The 14,817-nt window shown below is 37.3% G+C and overlaps 1 protein-coding gene across 2 annotated transcripts; it reads right to left on the reverse strand.

Moving 5' to 3' along the window:
• Positions 1–229: 229 nt before the first annotated feature.
• On the reverse strand, positions 230–9,587 carry LOC307133544 (melanoregulin). Of its 2 annotated transcripts, XM_079828626.1 has the most exons (7): positions 9,450–9,587; positions 9,210–9,332; positions 8,851–8,957; positions 8,207–8,369; positions 3,878–3,968; positions 3,630–3,793; positions 230–1,053 (listed from the first exon to the last, which is right to left on the reverse strand). In XM_079828626.1, exons 3-7 carry the CDS (start codon positions 8,940–8,942, stop codon positions 847–849), a joined length of 717 nt encoding a protein of 238 aa, XP_079684752.1. In that variant the 5' UTR covers positions 8,943–8,957; positions 9,210–9,332; positions 9,450–9,587; the 3' UTR covers positions 230–846. The 2 variants fall into 2 exon arrangements, with proteins under 2 accessions (XP_079684752.1, XP_079684751.1); XM_079828625.1 differs by lacking the exon at positions 9,450–9,587 and having other exon boundaries at positions 9,210–9,339.
• Between the last annotated feature and the right edge of the window lie 5,230 nt (positions 9,588–14,817).

Consider the following 14,817-nt stretch of genomic DNA (forward strand, 5'->3'; position numbering starts at 1 on the left):
ACAGACTTTTTAGTTATTTTCGCAGACCCACATGAACGGGGATCGTTTTGACAGTGTTGTTGTCTGTTTTTAGTACATCGTTGTTGTGAAAACATACCCTTACCCTGGTGAATGCTCCTTTTTATCCAATCCCGATACCCTCACCTATTACCAGTTCACCTGCTAATCATGTACTTTTTTTTCAAAACAGTTCAACTTGGATAATCTATAATATTTTCATTTTTATTTTGCCTCTGTCCCCACTTTCTTGGAGTGTGTTGCAGCCATCAAAATCAAAATTTGTTTATATTTACAAAAAAAAAAACCTATTAAGTTTCTAAGTGAAAGCATGGACATCTTTTCTTTGTACTTTTGTCAGTTAAAGGTGCTGTGTGTGAATTTTAGCGGCATCTAGCAGTGAGTGTGTGAATTGCAACCGTCCACCGCTCACCCCTCCCTTTCGAAGCACATAGAGAAGCCAACACAGGACAAAGATGTCGCTGTCGTAGAGAGTAGCTAGCGTTCTTTACAGAAGTTTGTCCGTTTAGGGCTACTGTAGAAACATGGCGGCTCAAAATGGTGACTTCACTGGCCGGCGGTGTATGGAGAGAGAAATGGCTCATTCTAAGATAATAAACTCATTATGTAAGGTCTTTATACACCACTGAAAACATAGTTATGTATATAATATTGCGTTTCTGTCAATAGATCCTCATAAATACTACACACTGCACCTTTAAATAAAGGTTAAAGAATAAACAAATCACATTCTTGATTTTATTGCATTTTACAAAATGTCCCAACTTTTCTGTAAATGGGGTTGTACCTCCAGAAACCTTTCTAACTGATTATGAAATCATCTCGGTGTCAGTACTCTGGTCCAGTGGTCTCGCCCCCCTCCTCATCCTCATCCTCATCCTCTCCTCCAGAGATGTTCTGATTCATACGGGACAGCAACAGAGGCAGATTTATTGCAAGGATGTCCTCATCTTCATCATCATCGTCTTTAGGAGGGTAGAAGCGACGAGCCTTGGCCACAAAATCCTCAGCAGCGTCAAGATAAATGAGCCGGTCCTGAGTGAAATGTGAGTATATAAGTGAGGAAGAATGTCTAGAAGGCATGTCTATCTCAAGCATGTTCATTTGATAGATGTTCATGGCTGTCTCGAAACCTTGTGGTTTGCTGCCTAACCAGAGAGGTTTGTAATTTCACAATATGAGATTATTTTGGGGGAGGTGCTAAAGATTTACATAACATTTACCAAACATTTTCTGAAGAAATGTGCATTAATAACCTATCAACCATAACAATGTTCTTCCTCAAAAGGTTTTTTATTAGTTTTTTTATTTCATATTTTGTATTTTTAGGGGATTTTATGGTATTGAATGATATTTTATAATCCATTTGTTATCTGTTAACCACTTTTTGAGCATTGACCTGAAAATGAAACATCCAACTGAATGCTTTTAAGATTTAAGTCTGGCCTCTTTTTAAAGAAAAGAAAGTTATAGAAGTTTTAGGTTTATTGTTAAGAAAAACTATTTTAGTTTTATTTCATATATATTTTCCTAAACATGCTTTACTCTAAAACTTCAAGAACATCAAAACCATAAATCTAAACAAATTGTGTTACAAATTTCAGGTTGATATCTCAAAAAATGATCTTTCAGTAAGATTTTGTTTGGGCGCAGTACCAAACGTTTCCCATTCATTTCCAATGCAGTCTTTTTTGAACTCGGGGATTACAAGTGTGTTTTCAGGACCCTTTAACCTTTTCGAATCATGTCCATGATGTGTGTGTATGTGTGTTTTCACAGCAAGTGCTGAAACCTCAGGTTTCGTACCGTTCCGATGAAGTAAAAATCATAAAAAAACAAAACGTAAACTTTTTGGGTCAAAAATGACCAAAGAGTACCAGAGGGTTAAACAAAATATTCTGAACAATACAAATATATTCTTATCAATAGCACATCAATATCACATTTGAATATTATGACACTTTTTTTTTATCCTTTTTAGTTAAAATTAGTTATACAATAATACTTCTAAAGCATTTATTAATCCTAATGTTTATAATATGTATTAATACATTATTAAAATCTTAGGGTAATTTATTTATTTTTAAATAATTAAAATTTTTTGTTCATGTAAATTAGTAGCCTACAATTCAAGCCCCCTTTTAAGATAAAATGCTTCAAAAGACCTTATAATTTTACATCATTTTAAAATCCAGTGGCCATTGAAAGATGCTGTTTTTTTCTAGGCAAAGGTGAAATAAAAATGATTTGTTCATCTTTCTGATTTGTTATGCTTTCTAAAAGTTGTGCAGTTGATATTTGGTATTCCAATTCTGTATTACATAAATTTAAAATGTTCTAAAAATATTAAATATTTATATATGTTTATATTAGTGTTGGGGAAAAAAATGATCGTGATTAATCGTGATTGTGTTTACATAATATGTGTGTGTACTGTGTATTATTATTATGTATATATAAATGCACACTCATTCATGTATATATTTAAGAAATATTTGCACGTATATACTGTATATATAATTTATCTTAGATATAAAATTATAAAGGAAAATTTTTTTTTCTTTAATATATACATGCATGTGTGTGTATTTATATATACATAATAATTATACACAGTACACACACATATATTAGTCAATTTTTTATTTATTTTATTTGTATTTATTTTTTAATCTGTAGCACTTTGAGATTTTGTTTAATGTAAAATGCGTTACAAATAAAATGTATTATTATTGTTATATGTTATGCAAACAAAAACTTTTATTTTGGATGTGATTAATCACGATTAATTTTTCCCCAGCACTAGTATATATGATTTTATTTTAAATTCAATTATATTAACCCCTTAACTGTCAGCCTTTTAAAAAGACACCGGCAGATTATTGCTGAAGTGAAAGCAATTCAAAAGATGAAAGTATGAAAAAGTTATGGGAGTTTAAATTTACTGTAAATTCAAAATACTGTACTAAATGTTTTTTATTTAATATAAAATATACATTTTACAAAACAATTTTACTCAAAAATGTTGTCGAAAGTTATGTCTAACCAAGTTGTGTTCCAAATTTGAAGTTGACACCGGGTGTCCTCCACATTCCATTGATTTTTAAAAAATGGAATTTCCTTGAAATTTCTGTCCATCACAAAACCGTCACCAAATATGGAACCTTGAGACTCAGACCTTTCCAACGATATGCGTTTTGTCAAGATTAGAAAAGATTTTGATTATAAAGTACAAAAAAAAGTTAAAATAAATGTTGTAATATGAAACATGACACCGCCCACTAGGGGAGGAGCCTGCTAGAAGAATTTAGAGTACAGTTTCCATGGTAACGCAACGTCCGATTTCACAGGATTAATTTTGAGTTCGTAAGCTTTCGAATGATACCTAATTTATGATAATTTCTAGAATATGATACGAAAAAAGAGCAACCGTTAAGGGTTTAAACATTTTAGAATTATATATATTTTAGAAATGATATTCACCTTCATTTATGCCTGAAGCACCTCCCTTCAAACAGACATAAACTGCATTGAAATGCAGCAATATTTACTTGTGCTTTAGATTGTCATCGATTGTTCACACTTGAAGTGAGTTTCAGTGACATGCTCACCAGGATGAAGAGGTATCTCTCGGGTGGAGGCTCTCTGCTGTTGAATAGGGATGTTTCGTTGTGGAGGGTCTGTAGAAGGGAGCGGGCGGTCGCTGCGTTTCTCATGCGGTCCATTGAGGCGCTGGCAGACACCGTCAACAGAGACTCCGCTTCGGCCATGAACCCTGAGAAAATAAACCAAACATCTCAGCGACGGACTGTCCCTGAGAGCAAATCATCTGAACAGAATTTCTCACGCAATCTCTTACCCAGATTCTCTAAGATTATCTTCCATTTATCTCGCACCTCTCTTCTCATGTCTCTCATGGCCTCGATGTCGATGCTCAAACGCCGGTAACCCTACAGGACAGAAGACATGACAGAACTCAACTCAACCATCAAGACTCAAGAATGACACCTACACATATTTGACTTAAGTTGTCGCTACATACTTAGTTGGGATAGAAGGAAATATTGTAATATTTAAAAAACACCTTGATGTTTCTCTAATTGGCCAAATGTGACAAACAATGGGACTACATTTTTTTTTTTATTTAACCCTTCCAATAATGGAACTGCATTTTTTTTGTTTTCCTTTTCCCTGGCTGTATTTTTTTTTATTATATATATGGTAATTTCAGACGTCATCTCTACACATGTAGCATGTTGATAATAATGTGTAATTGCCGAAAAGCATGTGCCGATTCATTTTTTGAGACATGGCATATACACTTCAAAAGACTATCACATCTGTTTAAAGTGAGTTCACACCGTGTCATAATTACCGTAATTATTCTGAGAGCTTTCTGTTCCTCCGTTGACAGCTACGCAACTACCATTTTGACGCTTCAAAAAGTTCATAAAGAGATCATAAAACTATTCCATATGAATTGATCGGTTTAGTCCAAATTTTCTGAAGAGACACAAGATCACTTTATTTGATGAACAGATTGAATTTAGACTTTATGCACATATAAACATTAAAGCTACACTATGTAACTTTTCCGTCCACTAGAGGTCGCCTGTTCAAAACAAAGGCGTAGTTTGATGACGCCACATTTGAGCGCAGAATCTCGGGACATGTGGTCTTCACCTCACAGCCGGTGGGAAACAGTCAGGATAGGACTCGGGCAGAAATCATGTTCATGGATGCGATTATTAACGTTACTGTAGTATGAAGCAGAGCAGGAGCGAGTGTTGTGGAGCTGAGCAAGGTCGCAGGAGCGATTGAAGAGCGGGACTGTTATTATGGCATAGTCGCTGTCGGGACTTTTATTATGACACGGTTGCCGGCGGCACTTCCTCTTCTCCAGTGCTGAGTGTGAGGTAACGCAGCTCTGTTTATCGTATTAGATATATCTGAGTGTGTTGAAAAGGAAGTTATGACGTTCGCTCGGCGGCTGCTATGACACTTGTTCACAATGCAGTGAGAGTAAAGCGTTTCACTGAATAAAACCGGAGACCGAGGGTGACGCAGATATGACGCAATCGACAGGCGACTCCCTCACACGCATAGCCCACACGTCCCGGCTCCTTGGTTAAAATAGCAATTTTCTCACGATTTACAAATAGTTGAAAACATTTGGGATATTCTAAGTACTCAACTGAACAAAATATATAACACTGGCCTAGTGATTTCTGGATGTTTTACTGCAAAAATCCTACATAGTTCACCTTTAATCAACTCACACATCAACACATCAGTTATGATAAACGGAAAGTCAAGCATGTTCGCTTGACGTGCGAGAACCAATGAGGTTAATTCTCGTGTTACGCAAGAACCAAGAACCAATTCTCGTGAACCAATGAGGTTCATTCTCATGTTAGGCAGCATGTTTGAGCTTCCACAAGAACCAATGAGGTTCATTCTCATGTTACGCAAGAACCAATGAGGTTCATTCTCTTGTTCCGTAAGAACCAAGAACCAATTCTCGTGAACCAATGAGGTTCATTTTCATGTTAGGCAGCATGTTTGAGCTTCCGCAAGAACCAATGAGGTTCATTCTCGTGTTCTGAAAGAACCAATGAGGTTCATTCTCATGTTACGCAGTACCTTTGAGCTTCCACAAGAACCAATGAGGTTCATTCTCGTGTTCTGAAAGAACCAATGAGGTTCATTCTCATGTTAGGCAGCATGTTTGAGCTTCAGCAAGAACCAATGAGGTTCATTCTCGTGTTCCGCAAGAACCAATGAGGTTCATTCTCGTGTTCCGCAAGAACCAATGAGGTTCATTCTCGTGTTCCGCAAGAACCAAGAACCAATTCTCGTGAACCAATGAGGTTAATTCTCGTGTTACGCAGCACATTTGAGCTTCTGCAAGAACCAATGAGGTTCATTCTCGTGTTCCGTAAGAACCAAGAACCAATTCTCGTGAACCAATGAGGTTCATTCTCATGTTAGGCAGCATGTTTGAGCTTCCGCAAGAACCAATGAGGTTCATTCTAGTGTTCCGCAAGAACCAATGAGGTTCATTGTCGTGTGCCGCAAGAATCAATGAGGTTCATTCTCGTGTTCCGCAAGAACCAATGAGGTTCATTGTCGTGTTCCGCAAGAACCAATGAGGTTCATTGTCGTGTTCCGCAAGAACCAATGAGGTTCATTGTCGTGTTCCGCAAGAATCAATGAGGTTCATTCTCGTGTTCCGCAAGAACCAAGAACCAATTCTCGTGAACCAATGAGGTTCATTCTCATGTTACGCAGCACGTTTGAGCTTCTGCAAGAACCAATGAGGTTCATTCTCGTGTTCCGCAGAACGTTTGAGTTTCCGCAAGAGCCAATGAGGTTCATTCTCGTGTTACGCAGCACGTTTGAGCTTCTGCAAGAACCAATGAGGTTCATTCTCGTGTTACGCAGCACGTTTGAGCTTCAGCAAAAACCAATGAGGTTCATTCTCGTGTTACGCAGCACGTTTGAGCTTCTGCAAGAACCAATGAGGTTCATTCTCGTGTTACGCAGCACGTTTGAGCTTCAGCAAAAACCAATGAGGTTCATTCTCGTGTTACGCAGCACGTTTGAGCTTCTGCAAGAACCAATGAGGTTCATTCTCGTGTTCCGCAAGAACCAATTCTCATGAACCAATGAGGTTCATTCTCATGTTACGCAGCACGTTTGAGCTTCTGCAAGAACCAATGAGGTTCATTCTCGTTTTCCGCAAGAACCAAGAACCAATTTTCGTGAACCAATGAGGTTCATTCTCATGTTACGCAGCACGTTTGAGCTTCTGCAAGAACTAATGAGGTTCATTCTCGTGTTCCGCAAGAACCAAGAACCAAGAACCAAGAACCAATTCTCATGAACCAATGAGGTTCATTCTCATGTTACGCAGCACGTTTGAGCTTCTGCAAGAACCAATGAGGTTCATTCTTGTGTTCCGCAGAACGTTTGAGCTTCTGCAAGAACCAATGAGGTTCATTCTCGTGTTACGCAGCAAGTTTGAGCTTCAGCAAGAACCAATGAGGTTCATTCTTGTGTTACGCAGCACGTTTGAGCTTCTGCAAGAACCAATGAGGTTCATTCTTGTGTTCTGCAAGAACCAATGAGGTTCATTCTCATGTTCTGCAAGAACCAATGAGGTTCATTCTCATGTTACGCAGTACGTTTGAGCTTCCACAAGAACCAATGAGGTTCATTCTTGTGTTCTGCAAGAACAAATGAGGTTAATTCTCGTGTTACGCAGAACGTTTGAGCTTCTGCAAGAACCAATGAGGTTCATTCTCGTGTTCCGCAAGAACCAAGAACCAATTCTCATGAACCAATGAGGTTCATTCTCAAGTTATGCAGCACGTTTGAGCTTCTGCAAGAACCAATGAGGTTCATTCTCGTGTTCCGCAGCACGTTTAAGCTTCTGCAAGAACCACTGAGGTTCATTCTCGTGTTCCACAAGAACCAATGAGGTTCATTCTCGTGTTCCACAAGAACCAAGAACCAATTCTCATGAACCAATGAGGTTCATTCTCAAGTTATGCAGCACGTTTGAGCTTCTGCAAGAACCAATGAGGTTCATTCTCGTGTTCCGCAGAACGTTTGAGATTCCGCAAGAGCCAATGAGGTTCATTCTCGTGTTACGCAGCACGTTTGAGCTTCAGGAAGAACCAATGAGATTCATTCTCGTGAAGAATGTTCGGTTGAGCTTCTGTTTATATTCGCTGATCATGTTTATTTGTGGATAAAAGCCTAAATTAAATCTGTTCATCATATTAAGCGACCGAGTCTCTTCAGAAATGTTGGATTAAACCGCTCAATTCATATGGATTAGTTTCACAATCTCTTGACTTTTTGAAGTGTCAAAGTGTCAGTTGCGTAGCAAAGCTCTCAGATTTTATCAAAAAGATCTCCATTTGTGTTCCGAAGATGAACGAAAGTCAAACCGGTTTGGACAACATGATGGTGAGTGAAGGAGGATGACAGAATTAACATTTTTGAGTGAACTATCCTTTGAAGGTGTGTTCGTCTTGAAGCGGCGCTGTGCTGACCGATCGGTGTATGACATCAAAGTACCGCGAGTACCTGAGCTTTATTCATGGAAATTATGAAATGTTGTGAACGCAGCATTAGTCACGTCTCATATTTAAATGCCAATTAGTTTTGCACGTCATACATGAGAGCCTCGTTGTGTTTGGGCTCTGGTCTGCAGCAGGTTGTAGAGCGTGCGGTCGTCATCTCTCTCAGAGTGGGAGGGGTCTCCTGGTTCACTCCACAGGTTGGTCTCCTGGTCCCGCCTTCTTTTTGCCTCACGGTCGAAATATTCTAATGTGTCGTGACTAACACAAACAAACACACACAAACAAAATGTACAAATACTTTTACTATATGAATACATTTTAGTGTGAATACTAATAGTGTGTTTGATATTATTTTGTAATTAGCAATAAAACCGGGATTCTTCATTCTGTCAGGCAACTGTTGGTCGGAACAAAGGGAAAGCAGAAGAACGTTGGACCGTGAGTTATGAATTAAACATTTATTTAAAAAATTTTTTTTTGTGGATTTCCACATGGTATAAAGTTTAAGAGTTAGTAGAATTAGCTGTTCTAATTTTAATGAGAAAACTTGTACAATAATGTTTAAACGTATAGCACAGTTTGAACCAAAGTAATTTGCAAAGATATTTCTATTAAAAACATAATTATAGTAGTAGTTATTTAAAATAATAAAAATAAAAATGTATAGACAGAAAGCTTGTCTGAACTGGTAAGACAGGCATGATTTAAAAACAAACCGACCCCACATCCCCATGAATACCTAAGTAAAGGTGTCTTTTCTTCATCATCATTATCCTCACAGCAGCAGCAACAGCAGAATCGCACACAGAACCTCTTTAAGGCGGCACCCATCCTCAAAGCACAAAACTAGAAGATTGGGAAAGAAAAAGTTCAAGTTCAAGAGATGAGTGTAAAACAGCGTCTGCCCCTCCGAGAGAATAAAAGTGAGATTTCTGAAGATGATGAACATAAAAACATAAGCTTTTTTGCCTTTGTTCAAGCTGTCGGCATCGTTTGTAGATCTCCGGGTTCTTCATGGTGAACCTCGTCCCTCGGAGTATCATTTGTCAGGTAATTTCAGATGGAAATTGTCTAATGTGTTGTTTTGATGTAACTTACCCAAGAAACTGCTGGCAAAATGCTGAATCCATCAATCCAATCCTAAACACAATTTCCTCTTGTTCAGAAGCGAAGCATCTTTTGGGCCCATGCAGAGAGCAACTAAAACTTTTCAGCGTCTCTCTAGAATGAATAGCATCACAGTTTAGTCATGAGTCTGAGCCGTGTAACCTGAGGCCATCACAGACCTCTAAATAAAGCCACTCGTCCTACAGCCCCAAAACACAAATGTACTTTTACCTCTGGGAACGTTTTCAACAGTTTCGGATTGCATATCCAGCCCTTCATAAGATTTTAAAACTGTTTTAGTAAAAATGAAGCAGGTTTGAAGGAAAAATAGTGATTAGCCTACATAACACAGTTGCTCCAAATTATTATGAAAACCAATAATCCTAAAACTCCTGCTCAGATTTAATGGAAAAACTCATGTGCTCACTGGCAAAATAATCAAACCAGTAAATACCAGACTTAAGAAGCACATAACAACAGGTCTGTGTTATTTTATGAACTAATTACAATTTGTATTACTATTTTGAAAGAAACTTTTATTTAAGTTTTCATTTCGTAATTTGAGGTGCTTTTGTCATTTTTATTCTTTTTTTATATAATTAATATTTTGGTTTGAATTTATTTTTCAGTTTTAGTTTTTAATTATTTTCAGTAAGTAATTTTAGTGCTTTAACTCAGACTTATTTCAGTTAGTTGCCAAGGCAGCATAAAATGTTTTACTTTAGTTCGATGAAAAATCGATGATTTTCAGTAATTAATCGCACCTAACAATATATTTTTATATTGAAATACTTTACCATTAAATCTCCAAAATAATGTAGAAACAACAAATATAAAGAATATATTTTAAATATTTGTTTAATGGCATCTTTTTACTTAGCACTATGAATGAAGGCTAGTATCACTAGCTGTGTTTCCTTTACCCTTCAAATTGTGAATTGAAAATACTAATAAATAGTAAAACTACCATATATCGCAAAAAAAAGTTATACTCACATGAAGTGGTTTTTCAGGCAATTCAAAAAAGGAATATTTCGCAAAACTGCAATGGAAACAGTTTTTTTTTTTTTCTCACATTTACAGGTCACCTGGCGTACTAAAAGTAGATCATTCTTTTAAAGATGACACGGTATGTTTAGACCAAGTGGCAACCTTCCCCAGTTTCTCTTATAGCCAATACGGAAGTGACTTAAAGGAGTCATGAACTGGCTTTTTAAAAATTTTTTATACTGTTGTCTAAGGTCAACTTATTGCGTTATTCAAAAACATCATAATGAATAAGTAATAGGCTATTTTCTGACCTGGTTTTGAGGCTCTCAAGACACGCTCAGTTTTAATGGGCGTGCCACACTGAAGACTTGGAAGTAAATGGCTAGGATTGGATAAGATTTGCATATTTAATGAGCTTTTGTTCCCCGTCAGTGAAAGCATGTGGCAAACGGCAATCAGAATGAATCGCCCAGCCCACAGCCAGGGCTCGCAAAATGTCTTTATCAAACAAACACAATGATTCATCCACCCGCGATTGATTGGAATGATATTTTTTTATTAACGTTACTTGGCCCGCCCGATCGATGAATATAACCGAGACCGTACACACACGCTCGCCCTTCAAATATCGAGTCAGGAGAGTGAACAACGCACATCAAGACAGTAATGAACCAAAAACACCACAAATAAAGTATTCTCCAGCCTGTGACAGCGTGTTAAGGTATGTTCTGTTAGACACGTACACATAATCCATAGATATCAAACGATCTGTAACAATGCAATACTATCACATATAAAAAAAAAATGTTTTACTCACATTAGTGTGTTGCTTCATTCGTTCATGTAATCTCATCCTGTCTGCAAATCCAGTCTCTTGTTTACAAACGACTCTGTGGTTAAATTAACACGGATATTCATTAAAAATAAAGTTCATCCATGCATTAATTCATAATATTGGAATCCGAATGCTTAAAAATCCGAATCCGAAAAGCTTATGTGGTATGTTTAATGCTTAGAAATTTGATGCTGTTTAGCTCTATGCTGTCATGTTAGTGGCACGAATCGGTGGGCGGGGCTACAGAATCAGGCGTTGTTCTTCTTCTGTTGAGGCGGTGCTTCACTACACTCTCACGTCATAGCCAGGCACATTCTGAGATCGATCTTTTGCTGGGCCTGGTGTATATAAAAGCTTTTCTTTGACTAACAAAGAAGTTTTCAGCTCTGAAACTTACAGGATATTCTTATATTACCATGACCTTTTATATATCAAAAGCTCAAGGGAAAGTTGATTTCTCAATTCATCACCCCTTTTAACTGCAATTCATCGACTGGCTCCATAAGGGAGCAGAATCTCATTGAGCCTCATGTTAAAATGCCCAACTTTACAGAGGAAAAAAACATGTTTACAGCCGTTACAAATTGTGATTTTCTAATCTTGCCCTTCATGACAACTGTGTTTTTTTAAATAACTCATTCGTTTACACTCCTACTTATTTTTTTCGAGAATGTTTGTCAGGTCAAATTTTTTAAAAACATGTCTGAAATAGATATAAAAGTTATGTTTATCTGTAGAAGGTTAGCTAGCTAAATGTTGATCACTCAAAAAGCTACGGCTAACATAGCTTAACATTTTCCACCCTGTTAGGTCTATAAACCTAACAGGGTGGAAATTCTAATAGAATAAATTGTATTTAGTGTATATTGCAAATTCTATATACACATATATGTATATATAAATATTATATATATATAAAACAATATTATATAGGTGCAGTTTTACTGCTCATTACATTACTGATGGCAAACCATGCAGGACAATGACGGAAAACTCATCCACTGTTTAGTTCCACCCTGTTAAGCACTCCGTTCCACCCTGTTATGCGTTCCGTTCCACCCTGTTATGCTCCGTTAATAATCAAGACATTCTATTCATTAAAAATTGTTTTGTTATTGTTCCAAGATTTAAAAAAAAATACCATGATGGCATAAGGGATATATACCATCCAAGAAAAGCTCGTTATTTTTTAATATTTACATTATTAACATTTTGTGATAGCTATCTGTATGTCCCTTACAGAGTGGAACACCTTCACTGCCAGTGTCTGAACAATGAATCTACCCATAATTATATATAGTTTTTTTTAGTCCCTGAGCTTGACCAAGATGCATTCCTGCAGCCACTATTTTGGTAGAATGCTAAAAATTTACTTTTCCCCCCAACATTTATGAAGCCAAAATGTTACCGCATACCAGGAATGACCCATAGACTATATTCAATATATTTATAGACTATAGATTAAAGTTATTCAGTCAATCAATACCATGTATGCAAACTTCTGACTTGGTAGTCCTTGGTAGTTCAGAATTCCCAAGTTCGACTCCAGGAAGGGAGGACACAAGTCCGGTACTCTACTAATGGAACAGCAGACCAAAGACCAAAGATATCCAGTTAGGTGTAAACAAGACGAATTATATCTCATGTTTAACCACTACAGAGACATCAGAGCCAACAAAATGCCAGAACTAAACAGAGACGTATCCATTTTGCTATGCATGTTCAAGATGTGTAATTTAATTTTACAGCCCTTGAGGACTATCAAACACTTCACTTTCCCTATTGCATCTTTTTGGTTTGATCAGTTTTCTTCTCAAATGCAGATTTTTGTCAAATTCCAAGTGAGACAATCCTGCAAATGTGTACAAGGATCACATGAATAAACAAAATCCCAAACCTCTGAATTTATGAGAGGGAAATAGAGAAGTGCTTGATGTGTGATGCTCATGTGAGAGGCTCATAGGCTGTGTCCTATCACATGGTGGACGGAGCACAACTTGTGATGGAGGCTGTTGACTGTAGAGACACAATACAAATAATCATCCTTGTGATTATGTCAGCGTGTTGTTAAAGAAAGACAAGAGAAAATATATTTACTACAGAGTTATAGCTGTAATTTCTAGCTTATTTATAGTGATTAACTGCGTTTCCTTATTTTGTTGCTTTGGATAAAAGTGTCAATTACATGAATCAATGTAATTCTACAGCAGCCTAAAAAACTATTTGGACACGTAAAGCTAGACTTTCAAATGTCTGAATGTCATTGCAATAGATAAAATATACAATCAAATGACTTTTATTTCAAATAAAGATGGCATAAGAAGAATGTTCAAGCGAAACATTGCACAATATTTTACATTTTTAGGTTTTATATGATAAAACATCAAAAAAAGACAAAAAGCAGTCAGGTGTCAACATAACTCTTTATAAAATTTAGAGCTGTCAAAGAGTTCCATTACAGCCGTAAGTTCATTTAAGAATTGAAGTAAATTTTGGAGGTGCACGCAAAGTGAATGACCGATTTGCTTGATATATGATATACTGATTTTTATATATATAAAATGTCTCTCTCTCTCTCTCTGTAGGGAAGAATGGGGGAATGTGAGACACCCCCTGTATCTAGGCAACGGAACACATTTGTGGTCATGTATGTGACCTTTATGTTTTCAAGCCCCTTCCATTTCCCCTTGTCCATGGAGGAGAGGACCTCATGGTGCTAGGCATAGATATACATAATAAAGGCTAGATATCTCGTCCGCGCTGCTGGCCAATGGAGGTCGACGTCTGCACCTGGCGGCCATCTTGTCACAGGCAGCTCGCTCACTCGTAACATTGTTTTCATGGTGCTTGCACTTTTTAAATAACCATAACTTGCTAAATTTTCTACCGACTTTCAAACTGTTTGGTTTGTTATAAACGCCAGAGATGTAGTTATGACACTGCATACTTATGACAAATTATTCATAATTTGTTCAAGCATCCATAATTATAGCCACGTTAATAACGTTTGTAAGAAACCAAACCATTTGTAAATCCGTCAAGATTTCAGTGAGATAAGAGTATTTGTGTTCATGCAGATCACTCGCCTTACATCAGGTACCACAGAGCCAGGGCCGTTTTTAGGCATAGGCGAACTAGGCGGTCGCCTAGGGCGCCATCAGCTGAAGGGGCGCCAAAGAACGCATATCAGGGGTGTGTGTAAAGGGTGTCACGGCCACCCTGAAATATGATTGCCGCCCCCACTGGTTCCCCTAACACTATTGGGATAGAGGGCTGTCAATCAGACGATTCCTATATTGGATCAGAGTACTGTCAAATTACTGTCTGAATGCTGCATGCAAAGTTTGCATTTGGAGCGCTCAACACCATTAGATCAAAGAGCTCGTCAAAGCTTTGGCAAGGTAATGCTTTTTTTAACCACACAATAAAGCTACATTCAAAGGCCAATTAAAAAAACAGGTACAATAAAAAGTGCCCAAATCTGTATTTTGTTAGGGCCGTATTTGTGACAGTCGAGAAATCACGCTGTGAAATGGGCAGATAGTGTAATATTGCTCTGTGTGTTTGTAGAGGCAAGATATAGGCTAACCACACTCACTTTAGCATTTCATGATATTATTATATTTTGACTCTTTGAAGCTTTCTTCTCTTACTTGCACCTCCAAAAGGTGTGTGTTTTTGCGCTAATGCATTGTTAAAGGATCAGTGTGTAATTGTCCCATATACAACCCCAAATCAGAAAAAGTTGGGACAGTATGGAAAATGCAAAAAAAA

This window comes from Gobio gobio, assembly GCF_949357685.1.
Source record: "Gobio gobio genome assembly, chromosome: 11".
In the NCBI taxonomy this organism is placed as follows: domain Eukaryota; kingdom Metazoa; phylum Chordata; class Actinopteri; order Cypriniformes; family Gobionidae; genus Gobio; species Gobio gobio.

Bases quoted from the DNA above. Each gene is read 5' to 3' on its own strand.
- LOC307133544 (XM_079828626.1), bottom strand. From the start codon at position 8,942: ATGGGTGCCGCCTTAAAGAGGTTCTGTGTGCGATTCTGCTGTTGCTGC. The intron at 8,370-8,850 runs GTATTCATGGGG...TGTTTGTGTTAG, and splicing joins GAAAAGACACCTTTACTTAG to TCACGACACATTAGAATATT. The intron at 3,794-3,877 runs GTAAGAGATTGC...TTATTTTCTCAG, and splicing joins GATAATCTTAGAGAATCTGG to GGTTCATGGCCGAAGCGGAG.